Raw genomic sequence first — 27,410 nt, 5'->3', positions numbered from 1 at the left:
AATGGAAGAATCAAGCTGAGTATGTTTACATTTTTATAAATAGATAGTATGATAATTAAAGCTTCTTAGAACAACAAAACAGAAGTAGTTCACTGTAAAGATGAATCCATAAAATCATATTGAGAATATATTTAGTGATTATTTAATGAAAATTAAGAGTCAGTCAGTAGAACCTTATGAAGTATCCTAAGATAGTGAGTCCTTCTTTACAGTCAAGCATGCTAAAGCAAATTTTGGCTTATTCCCTTCTTCCCTCCAAAAGCCACTCTCTTCCCCCCTCCAAAGGAAACATTGAAATGGCTACCTCCATTTTGGTCTGTGCTAGCAAAACTCAGGTCAGTATGATAGGCTTCCAAATAAGTAGTTTGTGGTATTCCTATTTTTAAAAAAAGTTATGGTCATAAGTAGAGAACTAAGAAGCATATATTTTGAGCACTTCAGGGTTTAAATGTTTACTTTTCAAAACAATTTTAAATGTATGTAGTTTATGTAGAAAGTGATAAGATTGAATTTCATAATATCAGGATTACCAAAAATCTAGACTCTTTTCCTGTAATGCTTTTTTTCTTTGTTTTTGTTTTGGTTGGGGTTTTTTTTCTTGGTGAGGCAATTGGGGTTAAGTGACTTGCCCAGGGTCACACAGCTAGTAAGTGTTAAGTGTCTGAGGTCAGATTTGAACTCAGGTCCTTCTGAATCCAGGGCCAGTGCTCTATCGACTGTACCACTTAGCTGCCCCTCCTATAATTCTTTTAAGAGCAGTTCTGTATATAACCATACTCCATACCATGTTGTTCTTATGTAGGAGATGCCTCTATTCTGGAGGTCTTCAAATGTATTTTTTCTAACACTATTATTTTAGATTTTGGACTCAGCAAAGAATCTGTAGACCAAGAAAAGAAGGCCTATTCATTTTGTGGTACAGTCGAGTATATGGCTCCTGAAGTAGTGAACAGACGAGGCCATACCCAGAGTGCTGATTGGTGGTCATTTGGCGTGTTAATGGTAAGCTATATGTTCAGTTCCTCAACAAACACTGATTCAGGACCCATTTATGGCATTCCTTTGCTGTGTTAAGGTAATAGAAAGTGGAAAAGTGATCTTTTTTTAACATTTCCTATTTAAATGCTTTGTCACCTTCTGGAGAGTGGGGATGTAGGAGAGTTTTGATAATTTCTGATTAGCAAAAAGCACAGCTGGTGCTGTGTTAAAGTTTTGCCAGAAAGAAAATTAGGTGCCTTTTTGTTCTGATCTCTATCTTGCTAGAGAAAGTTGTAAATAGTGGCACTGTGGTGTAGCCTTGAAGGGCCTAGTCTAGAAAGAATCTGTCAGAAATGAAAGTATTTCACAATGGTATAGTATATTGTTGTACCTCTAATTGCTACCATAGGTTTTAGCACATATATATTAAGTAAACATACAAGCATACGCGTGGCGCACACACACACACAAATATTTCTGTGACCTATGAATATCTTGCCTCCCTGGTTATATTTATAATTTCTTTTAGGACAGAAACTGTGTTCTTTTTATTTAGTGTCCCCCATAACATTTAGCACAGTATAGTGCTAGTCACAAATAGTATAACAGATATAAATACTTTACATCAGAGGTATTTTCCTATTAAAGTTTTAATTATTCATTTAACAACATATAATTTCTGTGCTGTTAGAAATAAATTTTAGCACCTAATGTACATCTAGTACCGATGGGCATGAGTGACATTACAGACTTCCCTTTACTCACAGTATGGTTGGAAAGATGACATTTATACACACACACACACACACACACATACATACATACATATATATATATATATATATATATACATACATATACACATACATACACGCACACGTGCATATAAGCATACATACATGCATGAAACGCTGAGAACAATGATGTGCAAAACTCTTTAGTGTTCACCATAAATGCAACAAGATTCAGAGAAGGCTAAGATCAGAATGGCTTAAGAGTAGTAGGAGAAGGCTTCAGGAGGAGATGAGACTTGAGCAGGTCCTTTTGAAATCTGGAAAGAATATTACCATGAGGAAGAAAAGCATTAGGAAAGATGAGTGGGAATGTCCACTGCTTGGGGGTGAGGAGCAGGGAGGATCATACTGGCACAGAAGGTATGTGTTGGGGCTTACGGGAAATGAGGTTGGGTTGTTAAGGTAGGATCTAGTTCTAGAGGGCTTTGAAAACCAAGCCAGAAGAATTTGACCTGGATGTTATAGGTAGTAAGAGTTATTAAGCGTTCTTAAGCAGGTAAAATATTCACTAAAATCTTTGTTTTTAGAAATGTTAATGTAATAGCATTATGTAAAAGGGATTAATTGCAGAGAAGATGAGGCGTAGAAACCTTCTAGGAGGCTGTTGGAATAATCTGGGAATGAATTTATGACAGCAGTAGCCCAAAAAGAGTTGTTCTGAGTAATACGAAACAAGAGTATAAGTGAGAGAAGTGTTCAGGTTTGAGATTTAGAATTAGGAATCCTCTTTAGAGAAGACTAGAAACCATGACAGTAAAGGAGTTCACCAAATCTAGAGAGAGAAAACATAGGACTGAGGCCAAAGTCATTATTAAAATGACTTACACTGAGAGTTAAATAGGACTAATTGAAATTTAAAAATATTTGCATATGCATTAAAAAAGGAAACCCTCTAATGAATTGTAGCACTATATAATGTTGGGTCTACTCCATGTTTGTCTCTATCTTCATTCCTTCTGAATATCATTTTAGTAAACTTATTTCCTTAATACCATCATATGTAATTGTCTTACATCTTTTATCTTAATATTTCACGGTGTTGATTCTCAATTTTGCTCAATTGTAATTTTTAAAAAAACTTTTATTTATTTATTACTAAACAGGAATAAAATATCCCCCTATCTGGTATCTTTGGATGGGGAGGACAGAAAGTCTTTGAAGTCTATCTTGAATGTCTATAAATTTTCTATTGAGGAAATCATTTTCCCTTAATCATTAAATTCTTTGAAGTAATTCACTTTGGACTTTCCAAAAGGTAGGATTGGAATATTTAGTTGGCTTAACTTGCCACAGTTGAGTTATACAGTAAGAAGCTAGAAACACCAGTCATTAAGTGGTTTCCAGAAAGTCAGGTATGCCTATTTTCTTGGTCCTAGTTTGGCACCTAATCATACTTTGGAAAAAAAATGTTATACATCCTAAATCATAATTAATGGACTTTTGGTATTTTTTGTTTTAGTTTGAAATGCTTACTGGTACTCTGCCTTTTCAAGGTAAAGACAGAAATGAAACCATGAATATGATATTGAAGTAAGTGTAACTCTTAAATTTATTTTTGTACACCTTTCCCTTCCCACGTACCCCCCAAAAGACTCCAAGCCCTTTCTTTTAGAAACTTCTAATAGTTAAGATGGAAAAAAATATTTTTAAAGTATAAATTGTTTTCTTGCTGGTATTATAAAGGGAACATTCTACTTGCCTATATGAAGAGTACTCAGTAAAAAAAGTCTATTGCATGCTAAGTTTTAAAGTACAGATTGTTGTTAAGTTAAATTTCCTAACATTTTATTTTCCAGAGCAAAACTTGGAATGCCTCAGTTTCTTAGCCCTGAAGCACAAAGTCTTCTAAGGATGTTATTCAAAAGAAATCCTTCAAATAGATTAGGTATTCTTATGTTTCATGGTTTTTGTAGCAAAGTGTACTGCATTTTTTTCTAGGTGAATGATATTTTTCAGTTTTCTGATTTATTTGTATTTAATGGTATTCATTAACACTTTGAATTCTAGATTTTACTTTTGAGCAAATAATTGTTGGCTTAATTAAATGTCTTGGCTAGTAAGATATTACCGTATATACAATACATCAATCATCAGTTTTTTTAAAGAAGTCATCGGATCCTGGGGAAGGAACCTTAAAGCTTTGTTTCCTTCCCTAGAAGTTTGTTTCCTTCCCAATATGAGAATCTTCTCTGTAATGTCTTTGACAAATGGGGATCCAGCCATTCCTTAAACGCTCTCAGTGCCAGTAAATGCTATTGTTAGAAAGCTCTGTTGGACAGCTGTTCAATCAAAAGAACTTTTCCTTCTCCCAGTAATTTCTACCCATTGGATCTTAGAGTAACAAAGAACAATTATATTCTCTCTTCCATTTGACAACTCTTTGGACAATTGAAGACAGCAGTCATGTGCCCCTTTTCTTTCTTCATACTTAATATCTCTAGTTGCTTCAGTTATTTCTTATGACATAGTTTCCATACTGGTTATCCTCATTTGTATACAATTCTTCTTTGAGTGGGATGCCCTGAACCAGACCCATACATGTGTTCCAACTAACACATACTAGAGTAAAAAGATTTCTGTTGATCTGATTTCTGAACTACTAGCAGGGAAAATGGGAGAAAGACTATAGACCTGCATGATAGGTGTTGGTCCCTGTTTTCAAAAAAGGAAACAAGGGCATCTAGGTGGTGCAGTGGATAAAGCACCGGCCCGGGATTCAGGAGGACCTGAGTTTAGATCTAGCCTCAGGCACTTGACAGTAGCTGTGTGATCCTGGGCAAGTCACTTAACCCTCATTACCCTGCCAAAAAGAAGGGAAATAGTCTGAAAACTTTAGTCAAATAAACTTGACTTTGATTCCCAGGAAAACTCTATAATATATTATCCAAGTGCTAATTAACATCTAGAAAAGGCAGTAGTGATCACAAAGAACCATCATGGCTTCATTAAAAGTGGGTAAGGCTAGACTTGCTTCATTTACTTTCTTGACAAGGTCCTTAGACTGGAAGGTCTGAAAAATGCTATAGATCCTATTGATCTAGATTCTAGAAAAGCATCTGACCAAGTCTCTCTTGTACTCTTTGTGTTTATATATCTAGTGCCTAGCACAGTGCCAGCCACATGCCTGTTGACTGATTGCATTTTTGAGCAAGATTAAGAGATATGAGCTGGTCAATAGTTTAGGTAGATGAATTTTAAACTGGTTGAAGGACAGAAATCAAAGAGTAGGCATTAATAGATGTTTATCTAGTTGAGAAAGGAGTCTCTAGTGGAATGCCTTGGACATCTGTCTTTGGCCCTCTCCCAGTTGATATTTTTATCAGTGGCTAAGATAATGGAATTGATGCACAACTTTATCACATTTGCATATGACATAAATCCTAGAGTAACAGCTGACCCTTTAAATGCCTGAATCCAAAACAGTCTCAACAGGCAAAAAAAAAAAATCAACTGAATTTAAGGTTGAATTGAATAGGGATAAATGTAAAGTCTCACAAAATTTTGTTGTGTGTCCAAAGGAAATGTGAACATTTCATAGGATATTTGGTCACTCTGTATTATAGTGCTAATGAAAAGTATCTACAAAAATGCCACAATGAAAATAATTGAAGCCTATGCACAAAGATGTTGGCTAAGGATGAAATGAAAAAAAAATTCAATGAATGACTTGAAAAAACACTCCAAATCAGCATTCACTGTAATACTTAATGACTTCCACACTAAGGTGGAAAAAAGGTGAGAAGGGGGAAAATAAAAAGGGAAGTGTGACTCAGGAAGAAGGAATGTGGGAGGACAAAGACATATAGATTATATTCTTCCAGAGAAAAATTGGTAGGTGCTAGACAGGTTGAGAATCAAATAACACCATAAGAAATTGAAATTGATTTTGTTTTTACAGAAAGGAAAGTGCTTGTTATTGATTAGGCATTATCCCTGAGTCAAGAATATATGTCAGTCAGCCATTGACTTGTCAGAAGTAAGGTAAGAATCAGGTAAAAAATAACAAAGAATAATAATGATCAAAGGATATAATGCACAACTGAAACAGATAAGCTTGGTCAAGCACTTGAAAACCAAAAATAGGAAATCAGAAACAGAAATTAAATCAATGCTGACTATAATGATTTCAGCCAGTATGGTTGAATTACAGGATTATGGTAGGGAGTGATATGTTTTTAAGGGGGCAGGTAGGTAGCTAGAGTGCTGGGCCTAGAGTCAGGAACACCTGAGTTCAAATCTAACCTCAAATACTTATTAGACCCTGGGCAAGTAACCTAACCTCTTAATTCACAGAGAAGGAAATGGCAAACTACTCCAGTATCTTTGCCAAGAAAACCCCACATGAGGGCACAAAGATTCAAACAGGACTGATTGATTGTACAACAATATGTTGGTAATGGCAGCTCAGTGACATAGTAGATAGGGTGCTAGAATTTGGCATCAGGAAGGCCTGAGGCCATATCTCACCTCAGGCACTTACTAGCTATGGAACTAGGAAAGTCAGTCTATGAGAGTCAGTTTTCTTATCTGTAAAATAGAGATATTAATAGCCCTTATTGATAGGCTTGTGAGAACCAAATGAAATTATATATATAAAACAATTTATAGACCTTAAAGTAATGATATAACTGTTAGTTGTTGTTATCATTACTTCTACTATTACTACTACTGGAAATTTAAGAAGAGTCCAGATTGTTAAGAGATTCCAGTGCCAAGCAGTTGACATTTGATCATAGAAGTAATACAGAGCTACTGGAATTTGTTGAGTAGGGAGGTGATAGGCTTTAAGAAAATCCCTTTGGTGTCTCTGTGGACATTGTATTGGAGGCAAGAGAGGCTTGAGGCTGGAGACAAGATAGAATATTGTACTGATCCAGATGCTAAGGGATGAGAACCTGAACTAGAGTTTTTGTTTGTGTGAGCAGGAAGGAGGGAATGTAAGAAAAAGATGTCGCGGGATCAAAATTGAAATATTTGGCAACTTGTTGCATATGTGGAATGAGACTTGGTGTCAGGGTTGACACCAAAATTGTGAGACTGGATGACTTGAAAGGATGGTACTGCCGTCAACAGTAATAGGGGAGTTTGGAATAGGGGAGAGTTTGGCAGGGGGTAAGAGGAGTGGGGATTATGAGTTCAGTTTTAGATATATTAAATTTGAGATGCCCGCAGGATGGGCAGGGTTAAAGGTATATAGATAGGACAGTTGTTGATATGGCAGTTTAGCAAAGAGCTAAGATATAGATCAGGGAGTCATTAGCATAGAGATGGTAATTGACTAGTTGGGAGTCAACAAGTTAAAGAGTGTCAAGAGAAAACAGAAGAGAACTCAGGACAGTCTTATAGAACACTTATAGTCAGTGGGTATAGTATGAAATATAAATTAACAAAGGAGACTGAGGAATGAGTAGGATGAGAAAAAAGGGAAGAATCTCCCAAAAACCCAGAAAGAAGAGAGTCTCCTGGATGAGAGGATAATGCTTCAGAGAGGGAGGATTAAGAAGAGGCCCCATTACATCAAACAGTTCAGAGATCACTGGTAACTGGGGAAATTTAAGTCAAAGTATAGATCCTTGTAGCAGTTCACTTAGAGTCCCTTTTAGTTTCAGGTTGATCCATTAAACAACCTTTTTTTAGGTGCTCCTGTTCAAGCTGTTAGAAATTCACACGATTAAATGGTCCACATTTCTCTATCTTGTCTTTGCAGATTGAGATTTTCCATATGTCTTGCTGAAATCATCATATACTTCCAGTCTTTGTTATTTCCCTGATCAACCAGTTTCAAGAACCCCATCTTTCAGAAAGGGAATATAAGCTAGTGTGACATGATTTATTCTTAGCTCATGCTGACTACTGATGATTTTTTTTTCTTTTATAGTGCCATAAACACTTCCTCTCTAGCTGTTTCCCTTTTATAGTTCATCTGGACAGAAGTCATCCTTTCTCTAAATTTTTATATTACTGCTTTCCTGATACCCAGGGTATAATGTTCTGTCTTCCCTTCTTTCTTTCATTATGAACTTCATAATGGCATGGTCATTTTCTCTTAAGATTCCTACCACTTCTGCCTTTCCAGCTAGTTTTTCCCTGTTGGTTAAATTAAGTCCAGAATAGCCCATAACTTTCAATCCTTTTGCATGGTGAAATTGTCAGTACAACAAAAAAATCTCAGTTCTATTTTTAGTAGTTTGTTTTCCAAGAGCTGTCTGCACTATACCTTGCCTCTCTTCCAGGATTTATATTAACAAAATATTATCCTTATCTCCCATCTGGCTAAGCAGTCTGTAGTATTCACCCTCATGACAAACAAGCATCACTTATCTTCCTTTCACTCAAATACTGTCCATTAATTTCTACCCTTAAGTTTGTGTATTTCCATATAGGTATCTGTCTTCTTAACTTACAATGCTTCTCTCTTTTCCCTTCTGTTAGATGTTTCTTTTGAACAAGGTACACCTTTCCATTTCTATATTCTAGTCATCATTCCCATATCCATTCGATCAACAAGTATTTATTAAGTACCTGTCATGTGCTAGGTACTGGTGATACAAGCACAAAGAATAAATGATCCCCGTTTGCAAGGAGTTTATATTATAATCTAATATCTTTGAAATTATATTTAATTTAAATTATAATTAATTATATTTAATTTAAATTCTGATTAATTTAATATTTAATTTGAAATTCTATTTAAATTGAAATTGGTTTTTAAATTTTCTTACTCTGTGCATTGGCTATGAGTATTCATTTAGAATAAATAAAATGTGCTTAATGCTGAATCTATACTAAGGATAATTTAATCCTTCCAGTGATTCCAGGATCTTCAACTGTGACACTGGAAAATGATTGTGAATATCCTTTATCTTGTACATAGATATGCAGAAATTCTAGGTGATAGATTGCCAGATAAAAGTATGCACGGCATAGCTGCCCACAAATGAGAGATATAAGATTTATCTACAGAATAGATCCTTGAAATGGAGTAATAAGAACAAGAAAGTCATACCAATAAAAAATATTTCCATTTTTTTAAAGGAGCTGGTTCAGATGGAGTTGAAGAAATCAAAAGACATCTTTTCTTTTCGACTGTTGACTGGAATGTAAGTACAGTACAGTGTAGTTTGAAATAATAAGTAACTTTGTTAGCTCCTGTTAGAGGATAACTTTATAGTATATGAACAAAATAGATTGGAAGAAAATAATTGTATGGGGGCATTGCCAAGTAATAAATCCAAACTCTGTTTAAATTCCATTGTGACATTTTAACTTACAGGTACATTATAAAATGACTGTTGGCTTGGAATATTTACCAGTTCAGCTTTATTCAGCTTTGTAGGTCAGTCGATCCATGGTTAATAGACTTTGAGCAAACCTTTTGCGCTAAATTTTATTTTCCATCCATAGCAACATCTAGTGTGGTGTAGTGGAAAGGATTGAAGTTAGACTTAGAATCGGGAACCTGGGCTCAAATCCCAGCCCTGCTTTTTACTAACTGTGTGACTTTGAGTAAGTTGTTTAATCTCTCTGTGCCTCAGTTGTTTCTTATGTAGAACAAAGTTGTATTAAAATGATCCCTTACAGTTTGTGAATTTACACCCTCCTCTAAATCTCTTAAAGATTGTGACCCTTTTCCTGTAAATGTTAGGCTGGATTTAAATAGAGGAATGAAGATGAAAAAGTAATTTGGGTTTTTAATAAAATGTTATATTTATAAAAGTTTTAAAGAAGTTAAGGCCCCCAAATGTGCAGTCTTCATTTAGAAAATCTAATTTCATTGTTTTTATTTGTTTCTCAACTTTTATTTTCACTTTCTGTGTATGTAGTCCGTCACTAAAGTGCTACTCCGATGCCTCATCGTGGCGTGGAGGTGAACCTGCAGGGGTTCTTGAAGGTTCTGCCAGTGGAGCACAAGCTCTGGCAGGTTCTACGAAATTTGACAAGCTTCACTTTACAGGCCTGGCAATGGACTTTGTGTCTGTTGTCTGAGGACCATCATAGCTGAGTTCAGAACACTGGCCATCAGCTGATGACTTTTTGGCCACAGCAACTCAAAGACTATGCACATAGGCATGGAGGAGTTGTGGTCTGCATATGTGGAAGGAGCTCTCCTTCCAATGAAACCACAGACCCTTGAAGAACTGACATGTGTATGTAATATCTGTCACTGCAGCATTTAGGCATTTTGCACAATTTTGTGTGGGAATGGCCTGTATGTCAAACTCTGAAGAATTTTTTGGCGAACTCTCTAGGATGGGGATGGAAATGAGAAACTACCTGTCCCCCTTGGTTTAATTGCATCTACATCTACCTTGCAGGGCAAGTACAAAAATGCAGTGTCTCTACTTGTGCCTGTAGAGGCAAAAAAAAAAAGTTACATTGTAAAGGACTGCAAGATATAAATGGCATTCCATGAACATTTCCCTCTCGGTTTTTGTTCCTGTGTGTATTTCTCTGTCTCCTTCCCTACTTCCTTTTTTCCCTATTCCATCTCTTTCCCTTAACTAGTCATAATAGAGAACAAAAAAGTACTTTTTTTATTTTAAAACTTTATATATTCTCTAATTTTACAAGAAAATTAGTAAGATGTTCTCTGTTTCTCTCTAAATAAAATTAAAGCTGCTTTATACTGCTTTATACTGCTTTATACTGATCTGTGGTTTTATTCTACAGGCCAGTGGTTCTTCAATACAAAAAAAATGTTTCCTACCCTGCCTTCAGGCTATTTTGTGTGTGTTTCACTGAAAAATAAACTCTCTCCAGTTGTTGGACAAGGTTAAATTTGAGATTTTTTTAATGTGCCTCATCTTAAAATAAAACAGCCTGTTTTCATTTATATTTCCTAGATAGTAAAAAATCCCAGAAAAAAAATATTTGAGATTCTAAGTGTTTCAAGTTTTCAGACATCACAAAGTATGGAAGAATTTTATATTATGTGAATATTTCTTGTATGGTAGCCTTTGATTTCAGAATCTTTGAATTTTGCTAGTTATTCCTGCATGAGCACATGGGTATGTGTTGTCATTGCTAGGGAGTTAAGCCAGTTTTTGATAAAATTTGAAATTGAAAATTCTCATCTCTTGAAAATGCAGCCCTTACTTAGCATATACATCCTAATTGTGTTCCTTAGCTTCCTCATTGAGTTCAGGACATCATCTACCCCCTTTATTGAACCTATTTTATTAGCAGATATTTGAAGTCGATTGAAATTTACCTGGTAACTCTAACCTGTATTGTTCCATCTGCACTTCTTAAGATATTGTCATTTTGTGTGATTTGTTAAGAGTAAGCCATGACCATTATCTTCTTTAACTTGGAAAATAGAACAATTTGCACATGTTAATAAGTTTTTGCATTACTCTATGCTGCTTCTTTTAGAAATTATATAGAAGAGAAATTCAACCCCCATTCAAACCTGCTTCTGGAAAACCAGAAGATACATTTTGTTTTGATCCTGAGTTTACTGCAAAAACACCCAAAGGTAATACATATTTATATGGATTAAGTTAGGTCTAATTAATAAAGTAATTAATAAAACAGTCTTTTGCTCTCCAGATAAAAGTTAGAAGGATATAAAGTGTGACTGTGAAATAATTATGCTTAATGGATTATTTTGTGTTAAATCATATGTAAAGATGCCTGATTTTTGTATATAACCTGTTACAAGCTTCTAAAAAAAATGATGATTGTAGTGGTAGAAGTCAGTTCCCAGTTATTTAGAACCAGACTAGCGACTTCCCTGCTCAAACTGTTGTTCCATCATTGCTTGGGGCCAGTATAGTGTTTCCCAAAATAGGACCCAGAAGCCTTTTAGTGAATCATTTTTGTCTAGACCAGGGTTTCTTAAACTTTTTCCATTTGCGACCCCTTTTTGCCTGAGAATTTTTTTATGTGACCCCAGCTATATAGGTTTATAAAATAGGTCTTCATAACCTTTTGCTGTTGACATATGGGGTCGTGGGCCACAGTTTAAGAAGCTAGGGTTTAGACAGAAGTCTTTAGGAACTAGGGTCAAGAGGAATCTTTAAATAGGAAATATTTAGAAGAGGAACGAGCAAGGGATGGGGAGAAGGCTAGGACTGGTCATGAAATGTGAATATATATTTTTTTAATCTTAGCTTATAATTCCTTTACTCTTTTTGGTGTTTTGGTGGTGGCGAGTTTGAGAGAGGAAGTAAAACCTTCTATATTAATGACATATATTTTTAATGGAATACATTTTGTTTTAGTAGAATTACATTTTTTATCAAGATTTACCTTCAGCCAAAAAGAGTAAAATTGTATGCTGTGAAAAATGTTTAATTTTTATAAATTTTTTGTGTTTGAAAACTAGATTCTCCTGGAGTTCCACCCAGTGCTAATGCGCATCAGCTTTTCAAAGGATTTAGCTTTGTCGCAACTACTACCATAGAAGATCAGAAAATTTCTCCCCTTACAAATATATTGCCAATAGTACAGGTAAATTGCATCTAATTGTTTTACCAGTTATAGGATTAATTATTTCCTTGGGGGAAAAAAAGAGCTTAAGTTTTAAAGTATGTCAGTAGCCAACCTATATTATAGGCACCATTTATAATATTTCATTTTTATTCATTCATTCATTGATTTTCATTGCATTGAGGGAAATGGCAAGAAATGGTCATACTTTTAAAGTGAAGAAATACTCTTAAAAAAAGAAAACCAAATAAGCAATATGACCCATGCAGTGTAGTGATTTGTTTACTTTTGGCCTTGAAACATAGTTAGAGCCTTATAAGTTTGTTGATTAATCTTGTTTAAAGAATCCAGAGTGTCTGTAATTTAAACTTGGTTCATCATTTGTTTAGGTTGTTTATATTGTGAACATATGCTTTCCTCAAACTCAGGGTTTTTTTGCATGATTTTTAAGGTTTTTGTTAAACACAAAGTTAGGAAATAAACCCACAAAATTGTGGGAGGTCAAGTTTCCATTCTCCTTGATGGACAAATATGTTTTTGTTTTGTTTTGGTTTTTTGTTTTGTTTTGTTTTTTGCAAGGTAATGAGTGTTAAGTGACTTGCCCAGGGCCATACAACTAGTAAGTGTTAAGTGTCTGAGGCCAGATTTGAACTCAGGTCCTCCTGCATCCAGGGCCAGTGCTTTATCCACTGCACTACCTAGCTGCCCCCGACAAATATGTTTTTAGTGCATTATCAATTTTCCCCTTATTTTTTTAAAGCAACTACATGGAAGCAGTGCACAATTTAATGATGTGTATGAACCAAAGGAGGATATTGGTGTTGGCTCCTATTCTGTTTGCAAGCGATGTATACACACAGCTACCAACATGGAATTTGCAGTTAAGGTATAGTCTCTAAATTTCTTTCTTCTGTATTTTAAGTTGGGGTGATCTGCCTTAGTTATGTTCTTACTGGGGCAGAGTGGTTGGAGGAAAGAAAAAATAAAGGAGACGAATCTGAGTTCACATCTCATTATGGAATAGGTTGTACCAAAAATTTCTTTTGAAGAATAGTGAATTTAATGTTTTTCATTCTTGTTTTAAAAATATATGGTATTTTCAAAAAATAATATACTGTGATTGAAAAGTAATCCTCACATTTACTCAAGAATTGTTTGGATCAGTGTTTAGAATAGTTTTAAATAGGAAATTGTGTCAAAACATATCTTCTTATTTACTGATTATATCAACACTTATACCCTTATTTTGAAAAGAAATAGGTTAAAATAAAAGGAAAATATATTTCTTTGTTCAAATGGAGAAAAATATTGTGATTACTCTTATTTTCGAGGTATTTCTAGGATATAGAATAAGCCTACATCCCTAAAATTGGAAAAGCTTTCATGATACCTTTTGATTCTTTTATGATAAAGAAAATGAAAACTTGCATTTACCCGAGTTTCTCCCCAATCTTATTTCTCAGATAATTGACAAAAGTAAGAGAGACCCCTCAGAAGAAATTGAGATTTTGATGCGCTATGGACAACACCCCAACATTATCACTTTAAAGGATGTAGGTATTAATTAAAAAAGAAAACTGATGAATGTTAAGCAATCTGGTGAAATGAATGCTTAATGAATTATTTTGTATTAGATCTAATATAAACATACTTGATTTTGTAAAAAACAAAAAAACAACATAGAAGCTTTTTGAAAGAATCTGAGGATTATAGTGATAAAAGCCAATTCACTGTTATTGAGGACCTGTCCAGTATTTTTGCCCTGCTCAAATTGTTGCTCCACATCATTGGTGTAGACTAGTATTGGGTGAATCACTTTTGTTTATAGAGTAATCTTTTGGAACTAGGGTCAAGAGTAGTATTTAAATTGAGGCTATTGGAGAGTGGCTGAGCAAGTTATGCTGTATGAATGTTACAGAATCCTACAGTTCCAGAGCACGCATCTCCTCACAGAAAGGTGATGGCTTCAGGAAGCAAACTCAGACATTTTTAGTGCATGGGGCCATTGCCATCATTTATTTTCCTTGATGATAAACAGAAGTTTTGTTTTTCTTACTAGAAGGGAGAGAAGCAGATTGTCATTGATTGGAAAAAAATTATAAAGAAAAGAAATTAATGGTAAAAGTATAAAAATCCAAATCACCTTTTTTTTCCCCAAACAGGTCTATGATGATGGTAGATATGTTTACCTTGTTACTGAATTGATGAAAGGAGGAGAACTACTTGATCGTATTCTCAGACAAAAGTATTTTTCAGAACGGGAGGCTAGTGATGTACTATATATAATAACTAAAACAGTTGACTACCTTCACTGTCAAGGAGTAAGTCATAAGTTTATTTTATTCAATTTAATTCTGGAAGCTGTATTTGTATAAACTTAAGAGGATGGAAGGGACACTTTGACAGATCATCTCAGTCATCCTTCCTATAGAAAACCTTCCTAGGCAGGCGGCTGTATCCAATTTAAATAGTAATAATAGTAATGATAATAATAATAGCTAACGTTTATATAGCACTATGTACGAAGCACTTGTATTGAGCACTTTACAATTTTTATCTCATTTTATCTTCACTGGAAGAAGTAGGGGCTATTATTATCCCCATTTAACAGATGAGAAAAGATGAGGCAAACCAGAAGTAAAGTGACTCATCTAGGGTCATTCAGTTAGTAAGTATCCAAGGCCTCATTTGAACTTATGTCTTCCGACTCCAGGCACAGTGTTCAATCCACTGGGCTACCTGGCTACCCAAAAAAAAATCAGTTGAAACTTCCTTGGTAACCATTGCACTGTCAAATGTCAATAAGTTACTTATGTCCAGCTTACATCTTTTCTACCTTTAGCCCATTTCTACTTGTAACACATTTAGAGATAGATGTTCTCCTTCTACTTATCAGACCACTCCTCAGTTTCTTTTGCCCAACCTTCATTCAGGTCATACCCTTTAACCAAGGTGTTCTTCGGGGTTCGGTCCTAGGCCCTCTTCTCTTCTCCCTCTATACTACTTTACATGGTGGTCTCATCAGGTACCATAGATTTAATTACCAACTCCATACAGATGATTCTCAGATCTACCTCTCCTTCCTCAATCTCTCTGCTGATCTCCAACTGCCTTTCAGATATCTTGAACTGGATGCCCAGTAGACATCTTAAATTCAACGTGTCCCCCTAAACATTGCCCCCCACCTTCCCTATTACTGTAGAGTTCAATATCATCCAGTCCCTCAGGGTCACAATCTAGGTGTTATTCTTCTCTCTCTCTCTCTCTCTCTCTCTCTCTCTCTCTCTCTCTCTCTCTCTCTCTCTCTCTCTCACACACACACACACACTCTCACACATACTCTCACACACACTCTCACACACACACACACACACACACACACACACACACAGAGCCTGTTGCCAAGTCCTGTCAATTTCACTTCTGCAATATCTCTCAAATACTCCCCCTTCTTTCTTCTGATGTTGACGCTTTTCTAGTGCAGGTGCTTATCACACCTCTGCTTGGGGGGTGGGGTCTGCCTGTTCAAATTGTCTCCCCACTTCAGTCAATCCTCTATTCAGCCACCAAAGTGATTTTTCCTGAAGCTCAGGTCCAACTATGTCATCTCCCTACTCAAAAACATTTCAGTTCCTCCCTATCCCCCCAAGTATCATATATAAAATTCTGGTTTTGGTGTTCAAAGCCCTTATAACCTAGTTCTACCCACCCCCAACCCCACACACTTCCCAGTCTTCTTACATCTTATTTGGCCACCATGTACACTTCAGTCCAATGACACTGGTCTACTTCCTCCTGTTCCACAAAGAAGACACTCATCTCTTAGCTCTGGGCATTTTTTTCTGAATGCCCTCCATGCCTATAATGCTTTTCTTCCTCATCACCTGCTGGCTTCCCTGGTTTCAAGTTCCAACTAAAACCCCATCTTCTAGAAGAAGCTTCCCAACCCCTCTTAATTCTAGTGCCTTTCTGTCTTTTAATTATTTCTTATTTATCCTATATATAGTTTGGTTGTACATATTTGTTGTCTCTCACATCAGATTGTGAGCTCCTTGAGGGTAGGGACTATTATTTTGTCTTTTCTTGTATCCCCAGTACTAGGCATAGTTCCTGGCACACAGTAGGTATTTAATAAATGTTTATTGACTGACTGATCTAGTGTACCAGTAAACTTAGAAACAAAAGTGCAATGCATATATCATGCCTAAAGTCTTAACTTCTATTTCCTCAATGGTCCTATTTTTAACTCTTGACTTATTGTGGCACACACAGTTCTTTGAATTTATTTCCAAATTCTCTGTGACACGATAATTACAGAACTTTTAGTCCACTGATAGCCTTATATCTTCTGTCTTCCTCAGAAGTAGTCTTTTATTGTCCATCTTATTAATGTGATTTAATTTGTTTAAAAATACTCTATTTGGACACTAAGATTTTGAAGGAGAAATGTGTATGTATTCAACTGTCATTTTCCACTTGCGATACTGTGTATAATTATGTTCTCTGTATTTTGTAAGAGACAAAACATCCAGAAATAAATATTCAAAGGAGATATAACAGCTTACACAGAAAGGGAGACCAAAAATATTCAGTCTTGTGAGACTAGAATGGTGAAGACTTAAGTAGGGATGGAATTCAGACCTGTAAAATGGTATAGGTAGAGCAAATAGAAATTTATTTACCAGATTTTTAAATGCTAGAGATAAAAAAAATCTTGACATTCGAAAGGGCAGGTAATTTTAGAATATACCAGAGGAATCATGACTTCGGAGAGTTATTTGTAAATGTGGAGCTCTTTACCTCAAGGTTGTAGAGGCTGAAATAGAAATAGGTTCACAAAGTACTTGGGTAACTCACAAATTAGCTAATAATGTAAAGGATAACTTCTAGGGATGCGCATTTTAGAGGACACATTCTTCTGAATTTCTTTGGGTGCTATTTTTGTCAAGTGAACTAAGGAGTTTTGTTGCACCACATATATGCAAGGGACTGCACTAGGCACTGGATGGTCAGTGACACTGGCCTCCTGGCTGTTCCATGAACAAGACATTCCAGCTCTGAGCATTTTCTCTGGGTGTCCCCCATGCCTGCAACACTCTCCCTCCTCCACTCTGACTACAGACCTCCCAGGCTCCCTTTAAGTCCCAACTAAAATTTCACCTTGTACAGGAAGCCTTCCTCATCCCCTCTTCATTCCATTACTCTCTCTTTTAATTATTTCCTATTTATCTTGTATATATCTTGCTTTGCAAATGTTTGTTTGCATGTTGTCTCTCCCTATTATATTGTAAGCTCCCTGAAGTCAGAGACTGTCTTTTGTCTCTTTTGTATCCAGATTGCTTAGCACAGTGTCTGGCACATAGTAGGCATTTAAAAATATTTATTGAATTTGATGCAAGGCTGTCAGGAACTTCTGGTCTCCTAAGGAAGATAAAACATGTCTATAAATATTCTACAACATGCTATTTAGTAAGTGCTAGAAGAGAAGTGCAAATAAGAACCTATATGTGCTCTGAAGCTTCATCACTGCAGCTTCATGTAAACTGGGTATTGAAGAATGGCCCTTTAGCAAGCAAAAATGAAGATGGACACGAGGCACAGAGATGACTCAGTGTGGAGAATTAGTTAGAATGATAAATAGTCCATAAGATGGATGGAGGAAAGTGGTAGAGGATAAGACCAGGAAAAATAGGTTGGGTCACATTAGGAAAGGCCCTGAATATCAGGCTGAAGAATTTGGACTTTATTTGATAGATAAAGAAGAGCCACAGGTAGTGATATGGTTGGATTGACAGTATAAATAGGATCAGAAAATTTTAGAATTGGAAGAGACTTGAGAATGATTTAGTCCCATGTCCCATTTCTTGCCCCTTCCACCCCATTTTACGGGTGAGATAACTGAATCTTAGCAATGTTAAGTGACTCGCCTGAGATCATTCAGGTGGTAAATGGCAAAGCAGAGCTCTCTGACTTCAACAACAGTGGGTTTCTCCTGTATCATGCTGCTTCCTTAGCAATCTGGGGGGGGGGTGGCACAGGGGTGAATGTTGAGGGAACAGAGTTCTGAATGAAATTTATTTTTCCCCACTTGTGTAGAATATGATATAACTTCAAATTTCTACCACATTTTATGTCATTTAGATACTTTACGAGCATCATATTCATTAGAGCTCATGATATTGGAAAGGTTAAGGAATTAGTGGAACCATATATGCCTTATTAATTCTCTGCTTTGTGCCCGAGGGCCCTAATTTTACTCCTTTTTAATCAGTTAAATAACGCTTTGTACCTAATTATTATTTAAATTCTTTCCTAAATCTCTTCTGAATTCAAGTGAAACATAAAAGAATTATGTGAGAGCATATGTGGCACATTTCCATCTTATGTAGTAATATTGGGACTGAAGTCACATTGCTTGTTGGTCGGGAAGCTGCATTATTTCATTCTCTCCACATCTCTCTTCCTGGTGTCTGTAGTAATGACAGCAGGAGGTGGGAAGCCTGTCCTTATCCTGCCATTATGCAGTCAGTTAAAGGAATTTGGTTTGTGAAGGATTTTATTAAAAGTCTGACATCAAGAAAGGAATAGTTATATAGGGAACATCCTGAAATAAATTGAGAAGAAATCATGGCTTAGTTTTTACAAGGAAGACAGATGATTAAATGCTTTAAATTGGACAAAATTTGATTGATTAATACATACTGATGTAAGAAAGTAGTGTGGGAAATAATACAGAACAGCCGCAAAACTGTGGTAGAAGGCATTTGGATTAGGAATGAGACCTAAGTTCTGATCTTGGCTTTGCCACTAACATGAGGGGGTTGAACCAGAAAACTTCCAAGGCTCCAACCAGCCCTAAAATTCTCTAAATACCTATGTCTATTTTTTTTAAAACCTGACTTAGAAATATAGTCATAGAACCATACCTACAGAAATATATATTCTTCCTTTGTTTTGTCAGGCCTTACTCCCTCCTGAGCCCAGGACTCTATTGATTTGATAGCAGACAAAAATTTATGGGTTGCAATGAATAATTCACTTGTGAGTAACCTAGGGTTGATTCTTTCAAGCAGAAATCCTGCCTTCTTTTGTATGAGTTTTTTTTAATCTATAGTAGATATCAAATTAAGATTTATTTTTCATAAACTATACATAGACACATAATAGTTTTGAATAGTGTGGGGTTTTTTAACTTTTTTTTTTGGTGAGGCAATTGGGGTTAAGTGACTTGTCCAGGGTCATACAGCTAGTAAGTGTCAAGTGTCTCAGCCCAATTTGAACTCAGGTCCTCCTGAATCTAGGGCTGGTGCTTTATCCACTGTGCCCCCGAGCTGCCCCCCCCTTTTTTTTTTCACTTTTTTAAAGCATCATGTATCACTAAAGAAGTGGTTTTCAAACATTTTCATTACACAAGCTATCACCTGAATTGTAATTCAATGTGTAAGTTGATGTTCCAGAATGGTCAGCAGTAGCCCAAACAAAGATGGCTGAAGATAAGATTTTCTGCTCTAAGAACAGAGATAGGTGGAAGAAACCAGTAATTGATGTGTATAGCATAGTTTACACAGAGTTTAGGGCCTTCAGTAAATTGTGGTAGGTAATAATCTAGTTTTGAGACTTCTCAGTGAAAGAGTCACATTGCAAAAAGAAACTCACAGGCTTGGTTAATGGTGAAATTAGAAATTTTCAGAGTATTTAGAATGAATTTTTGTTTTTATTGGGGCTAACATGTAAAGTGTCTTTCATTTTATTTTCAAGGTTGTTCATCGAGACCTTAAGCCTAGTAATATTTTATATATGGACGACTCGACTAATGCTGATTCAATTAGGATCTGTGATTTTGGGTTTGCTAAACAACTTCGAGGAGAAAATGGACTTCTTTTAACTCCTTGCTATACTGCCAACTTTGTAGCACCTGAGGTAGCCTTCAAATCATATATTCTTTTCTAATTCTGCGTTTGCCACATAATACAATTATATGTGGCAATGGGATGCATTTTGTTCAGTTTCTGCTTTTTGTTCTTTTCTATTAATTAAACATGTTAGATGTGATCGCTTTAGGGTAGATAACATGCAATAAGAATTGTTTTTATCTTATCTTACCTACCTGAGAAGATAATGTTATCTTCCAGTATAAATCTTCAGTCTGCTAAACCAACTGGACTAGACTGGACTGTGAGTTCTTCACTTTTCTAGAATCACAGATTATTGTTTCCAGTGGGGAAATGTTAGCAATTTAATATCCCCCCCTTCTTTTTTTTACAGAAGAGGAAACTGAGGCCCTTAAAGGTGAAATGACTTGCTCTCAGAGTCATACAGTTGGCAGAGTTGGAACTAGAACCCAGCTGTCCAGACTCCCAGGCTAGTTTTTGGTTGGCAAAAAATTTCAAAAGTTAGAACTCTGTCACAAAGATAAGGTTTTGCCTCCCAAATACAGATTTTCACATATGAATAACTGTCTTCATTTTCTCTCACACCTTAGGAAGGTGAGCATGAGAGGAGAGAGCAGCATAGATAGTTGAGTAGATGCACATGTATCAACTTTAGATTACCTAGAATTGAGCCCCAACTACTCTTTTTTTTTTTTTTTTAGTGAGGCAGTTGGGGTTAAGTGACTTGCCCAGGGTCACACAGCTAGTAAGTGTTAAGTGTCTGAGGCTGGATTTGAACTCAGGTCCTCCTGACTCCAGGGCTGGTGCTCTATCCACTGTGCCACCTAGCTGCCCCGCCCCAACTACTCTTAGCCCCACCATGCCTGGTGCCGAAGTTTTTCCTATGCCTGTTGTATATGGAGGAGGGGCAGCAAGCATAGGATGTGCTGGAGCAGAGGAGTGGCAGCAGCAGTGCTACTAGACCCGGGCTTCAACATCCCTGATTTCTCTCTTTGTCTGTTTAGCTTGTTACCTGGTGAATGTGAGCACATACGCAGCAAAGTGGTGCCTCCTATACTCCTTCCTTGCCCCACATTGTCCAAGAGGTGTTCCATAAATATTTGTTGAGTTGAATTCCATACCCCTTTTTTCTTAGTGTAGAACAATATTTGAAATCCTTGACCCTCATGAAGAGATAACATAAGCCTTCCTTCTGTACACGAGCAGGATGAAGGGAGTGCTAGGGGTAACTTGCCGATTGATTTCCCTCCTCCTATCTAGTGAGCTAGGAAAAGGGCAAGGGAAGACATGTTGGAGGCAAAGAAACAATTGTGGGGCAGGACAGAGAGGACTGGATGGAGAACCAGAAGCCCTGAGGCTGGGGTTCACTTCTGAGCAAGTCATTTTACCTTGCTGTGCCTCACTTGTCCCTTCACCTACAAAACAGGAGTAAGGATTCACCACCTGGATCATCAGGTTGTTGTGAAGAAAACACTTTGCCAATCTTAAAACGCTACATCAAGGAAAGAAATTGACTAGAAAAGACTCATTGACATAGTGAATAGAGTTCTCTGCTTGGAGGAGGAAGACTTGGATTCATATCCCACCAGAGATACTTTATTGCCAGACTGGTCACTAAACCTCTTTGAACTCAGTCTCCTCATCTGTATAATGGGATTAATAACGACCCTCGTTTCACAGGGTTTCTATTGAAAGGATCAAATGAGATAATGTATGCTGAAGCTCTGGGCAAACCTTAGATAAATGAGAGAAATTTTATTAATACTCATATTTCTCCATTGCCTTCATTACAGATCAGATCCTCTTCCATCCTTTTGACAGCCCTGATATGATAGCAAGGTCCTTCATGCTCCTTAATCCAGATCATTCTTAATTTCTTTCTTCAGATAAGTGAGGGGGTGAGATTTGCTATGACTGATAGGAAGGCTGTATAGCAGTGCCTTCTTATCTGGCTCTAGAATCCCTATTTGTATTATTTGTGAGAGTCAATTACACAAGTTGCAAGCCTCCTCAGCTATTTAAATTTGCATTTTGTTTTTGAAATTTCTGACTGAAAACACACTTTAATCTTGGATTACTCGGTAGTTATATACTTACTCATGTCTGGCAACTGTCAAAGCCAAATATGATTTTTAGTCTTTTTATGAAAACTTTATGCTGTTATGCAATTCTGTGTTAATGCATTAATAATTCTTCTACTTTGTCCATATGCCTGGAGGCTTTAGCAGTGGACTAATTTTTCTAAGTGAAAATAATATGACTGTTTCATTTCCTTGTTTTTTTTTTTCTCACACACTTTTAAACTTACGCTCATTTCATAGGAAACTTGCAAGTTAATATGCTGTTTGGTTATTATTTGATCGAATGAATACTGTCCCCAATTTCAAAAAGTTGTGACATTCCCAATTAAGACACTATGTATTCGTGGCCTAAATAGAATCTTTTTTCCCAAGAAATTGTTGCAAAACATAAACCAAATTCCTTCATGCTTTCATACTGATTATGTACTGTCTTGTGGCATTTCTTGTATTGCCTTCTATTATTATTGGGCTCCTTCTATTATTTAACATTTCATAAGTAGGTGTATCTCAGCTCACTCAGCCAGGGCCATGCCATATAGCTCTTTTTTTGATTTTACAACTGCTCCTCCCCCTCTAGCTCTTAAGAAAGTACTTGCCCATGTGCACACACACAAACTCACACAAGTGCTGAAACAACATTCAGTGAAGATTTACTCAAAATCAAAAAGACCTTAAGTGATCGTGATCACAGACTTTGCACCTAGAAGGTTCTAGAGACCATTTAAATGATGAGGGAACTAAGGCTCACAGAAGATGAGGAACTTGCTCAAGGTTAACCAACTGGCACCAGAGCCCAGAGCTCCTTACATCTAGCCAAACATCATTTCTGTGTTTCCTCTACAGGATCACTAATACCTCTGGTTCAGGAAGTCATTCAACTTGACTTGGCTAAAAAACAAAAAATAACTATTTGAATTTATTGAATTTTTAATCCACAGTTAACACCTGTAACGTTTCTCTGTACCTCTAATTTGTGTTTCGTAGGTTCTCATGAGGCAAGGTTATGATGCTGCTTGTGATATTTGGAGTTTGGGTGTCCTGTTTTATACAATGCTGGCTGGGTAAGAAACATTCAGGCCTCACTCACCATTATTTTGTGGGATGAAAATAGTCCTAGGAAAGGATGGTTTTAATTTATCAAAGATTCTACACTTTCTCTTTCAAAATTGTTATGAGTCCTAATGGACCTTATGTGTCGTAATGGACCTTATTGATTAGATAGCTATACTGTATACTATACTTGTCCATTTACAGTCATTTCATGATACTTTGATCAACCCCAAAATTTCAGCCTTTGAACAAAAGGATATTTTCAAATTAAAATTCTTTTTAGGATCTAATATTAATTTAATACTGTAGTCTATTTTTAAAAACTTTGCAAAAGTAATATTTGATAAGAAAAGAAGTAGCATGTGTAAGCAAGAAGTATAACCACTTTGTTGCTGCTGAGTCATCACTAAGGCCTAGAAATGAAACATATAATACCCTTAATAATACAGAAGGGACACTTGATAAGATCACCAAATAACTTATATCAGTTTAAACTGAGACCTCTGCCTGTTTTGAAAGAACTTAATAAAATGCCAGAGATATTTGAAGTGTGATAACAGTTGCTGATGTTAACATTGGCAATATGCCACTGATAACACATTTGTCTTGTGGCCCTGAACGAGTCCTCTTTTGAGGTTTGTTTAGAAGTAAAAACAATTTTTCTGTCAAGTTTGTTCTGAGAGAACCTTAGTGGGGAAATAACCCCTAATTTAGTGAGTCAGTAAGCATTTATTAAGCACCTACTATGTGCCAAGCACTGTGGATACAAGGAAAGGCAAAAGATAATCCCTGCCCTGGAAGAGCCTAGAGTCTAATGGAGGAACTCACAGGGCTTATGATATATAAAGATAGGGGAATATCATAATAATATATTGAGATGTGACTCGTTTTAAAAATTATATTTAGAGGGCAGCTAGGTGGCACAGTGGATAGAGCACTGGCCCTGGAGTCAGGAGTACCTGAGTTCAAATCCGGCCTCAGACACTTAACAGGTACTAGCTGTGTGACCCTAGGCAAGTCACTTAACCCCAATTGCCTCACTTTAAAAAAAAAAAAAGTATATTTAGGGGGCAGCTAGGTGGCACAGTGGATAAAGCACCAACCCTGGATTCAGGAGGACCTGAGTTCAAATCTGGCCCCAGACAGTTGATACTTACTACCTGTGTAACCCTGGGCAAGTCACTTAACTCTCATTGCCCTACAAAAAAAGTATATTTAGAGCAATTGGAATATAATACTGGGGATGTAGCAGATGTACTATAAGCACTTCTTTCATATAAAAAGTATGACTTGAAAGTGTTTTATAATTATCAACATAGAGAGTTTGCCATGAACTTGTATTTAAAAATCATTGTAGATTTGCATAAAAATCATTATACAAACCTCAGTAAAGTGCTTATCAATAAATTTAGTAGGTGCACTAGTGAAAGGCTGCATGTCAGACTTGGTGTGCCAAAACAAACTATTCAGAATGAGCGATCAGCATCAAAGTTTTCTATCCCTAGATTATTATTTCTAGCTTAAAATCAAACACATTATCTATTCCATGGTTGGGAAAAACATTTAGGTTTCAATTTATTTTTGTCCACAGTTGACCAATATTAGATGGAACATCAGTTAATTCAATCTTTTAACACTAATTATAGAAAATTTGCCCCCACCTTTTCTTTTTTTGTAAACATAGATCATTTTTGTCAGACCTAAAGAGTGGCTGCATCACCATCTGCTTAGATACTGGTATACCCATTTGTTGTTCCTTTTCCCCGTAAAAGGTAACTTCCAAAGAATTCCATGGATTGGGGCAGGGCGGTGTGAGAAGACCTGGGCTTTCATTGGTATAGCAGAGTACATTGAGGAATCTTCCTCTACCAATGCAGATAAGCCTCTTCTCTGCAATTTACTGCCTTAAGAGAGCTGGCTGAGGCACTGAGAGGGCCCAGGGTCACACAGACAGGATGGGGCAGAGGTAGACCTTAAAAAAAATCAAAGAAAGTACCAGTTTATGAGATTTTTTAAAAAATCAAGTAATGTCAAATTCATGTGCAGATTTTCTTTCCTCTGGGTATGTATCATGTCTTTTAATTCATATGTAGAAAACAGTTTCCAAATTAAGGTATGCAGCCTCTTATGGTGTTTCCCCTGCAAGGTGTCAACAAAAAGGTGCTGAATTGAGAGAGCTCTATTTTTTTCAGTTTCTGAACTAGTTTAACCCTAAATTTAAATAGTGCTTCTCTTACAAATTATCATTAAGATGTTTTACTTGAATGAGGATCCATTTATTTAAAGTTATATATCACTGAATATATGCAAAATACAAACTTTGTTCTGGTTAGGATATGTGGTTTGGTAATAAGTTCTTGGGGGAAAATTACAACGTTGGCATTGTCTTCTGGTTTGGTTTTAAACTAAGAGTTCTACACTAAAAGTTAGATTGGTGATCTCAAAATGCATAAGCCCCTATAGGTGCAGATTAAATGTTCTTGTTAATTGATAATACAGCAAACGTTTAGTAAGGGGAAGGAAATGGCAAACCACTCCAGTATATCTGCCAAGAAAACCCCAAATGGGGTCATGAAGAATCGGGCAGGACTAAAAATGACTGAACAGCAACAGCAACAAGAACTATGTGCAGAATATTTTGGTAATGCCTCTAATGTTGTGTTCTATTAACTGTGATGAAAAAAGATATGGGCAGTAATAAAATTGAGTATTAGGAAGATAACCTTCATTCTTCAGTGACTTTTTTCCTGAAGTCTTATATTCATCTTTTTTATTAGATTTATTATATATGTAATCTTTTACTGCCTCCTAAAATGCATGTTCTTTTTTTGTTTGTTTTATAGCTATACGCCTTTTGCTAATGGTCCCAATGATACTCCTGAAGAAATCCTGTTACGGATAGGTAGTGGAAAATTCTCTCTAAGTGGTGGAAACTGGGACACTGTTTCAGATGCAGCAAAGGTGTAAATATGTTTTGTTATAACATTTTTAAGGCCTGCAAATATATTGTGGGCTACTGAAGTATTTTAAATGAATGAATAAAAGTATGAGCATTTCTTAAGCACTTACTAATGTGTCAAGCACTGTGCTAAGCATTGTGGATACAAATACAAATGACAAACAGTCCCTGTCCCTCTCCTGGGTCTCCTCTTACCTCACTGACCACTCCTTCTCAATTTCCTATGGTTATATTAGGTGTCCTTCAGGGTTCTGTCCTAGGCCCTCTTCTCTTCTTTTTCTGCCCTCACTTGATGATCTCATCAGCTCTCAGGGATTTAATTACTTCCCATCTTTATGCTGGCATTCTCTAATCTATTTATCCTGCCCCAAGCTCTCTGTTGACCTCCAACCTCCCATCTCCAATTGCCTTTCAGACATCTCAAACTATCTGTCCAGTAGATTTCTCAAATTCACTGTGTCCAAAACAGCTCATTGTCTTTCCCCTAAACCTCCCCCCCACCTCCTAACTTCCCTATTACTGTAGAAGGCAACATTATCCTCCCATCCGTCAGGCTTGAAGTCTAGGAGTCATCCTTGATTCCTCACTATCTCTCACCAGTCCATGTCCAAGCTGTTGCTGAGGCCTGCAACATCTCTTAGATATTTTCCCTTCTCTTCTTTGACACTGCTACCACCCTGATGCAAGCCCTCATCTCCTGGACTATTTGCTTAGCCTCTTAATTGGACTTTCTACTTCTAGCCTCTCACCTCTCCATAGAGACTTCCTGCAGCTGCCAAATTAATATTCCTAAAACAGATGTCAGCATGTCATTTCCCTGCTCAAAAATCTTCAGTGCCTTTTGATTTGCCTCCAGGATGAAATAAACACACCTCTCCGTGGAACTTGAGGGCCTTTAAAATCTGACTCCTACATACCCTGAAGTCAAACTGGCCTACTGGCTATTCCCCAAACTTGATATCCCATCTGTCACTTCTGGGCCTTTGGACAGACTTGTTCCCTGTCTCTTAAATCCTCTCTCCTGACCTCTGCTTGTTTGTATCTAACTTCTTCCAAGAGCCGGCTTGCATGTCTTCTTTCTACAATGTAGCCTTTGCTAATCTTTATCACCACTAAGCCCCTCTTACTTTTCCTATTGTACGAGTAGTTTAGGAGTTTGAGCCCTCTGGTGGAAGATAAACTCCGTGCCTACTTTGTTGTCTTTGTATCGCCAAAGGCCTTG

At 36.6% G+C, this 27,410-nt stretch overlaps 1 protein-coding gene across 5 annotated transcripts in view; it reads left to right on the top strand.

Annotated features, from left to right (window-relative positions):
* Positions 1-27,410, top strand: part of RPS6KA6 (ribosomal protein S6 kinase A6) — a 142,157-nt gene that overhangs the window by 64,823 nt on the left and 49,924 nt on the right. For all 5 annotated transcript variants that reach the window (XR_006353889.1, XR_006353888.1, XM_043973941.1 and 2 more), the window contains exons 9-20: positions 860-1,002; positions 3,232-3,302; positions 3,569-3,657; positions 8,808-8,872; positions 11,148-11,250; positions 12,103-12,227; positions 12,967-13,092; positions 13,670-13,759; positions 14,369-14,527; positions 19,965-20,126; positions 23,164-23,240; positions 26,073-26,190. Coding sequence is in view for 3 of the 5 variants with exons in the window: in XM_043973941.1 (XP_043829876.1) it covers positions 860-1,002; positions 3,232-3,302; positions 3,569-3,657; positions 8,808-8,872; positions 11,148-11,250; positions 12,103-12,227; positions 12,967-13,092; positions 13,670-13,759; positions 14,369-14,527; positions 19,965-20,126; positions 23,164-23,240; positions 26,073-26,190 (1,328 nt within the window). In the remaining 2 variants the exon portion in view is untranslated. The remainder of the gene's footprint in view (positions 1-859; positions 1,003-3,231; positions 3,303-3,568; positions 3,658-8,807; positions 8,873-11,147; positions 11,251-12,102; positions 12,228-12,966; positions 13,093-13,669; positions 13,760-14,368; positions 14,528-19,964; positions 20,127-23,163; positions 23,241-26,072; positions 26,191-27,410) is intronic.

The sequence above is a fragment of the Dromiciops gliroides genome, chromosome X, assembly GCF_019393635.1.
Source record: "Dromiciops gliroides isolate mDroGli1 chromosome X, mDroGli1.pri, whole genome shotgun sequence".
Taxonomy (NCBI): domain Eukaryota; kingdom Metazoa; phylum Chordata; class Mammalia; order Microbiotheria; family Microbiotheriidae; genus Dromiciops; species Dromiciops gliroides.
The sequence above is the reverse complement of the archived record's forward strand: the minus strand, read 5'-3'. Positions and strand labels throughout refer to the sequence as shown.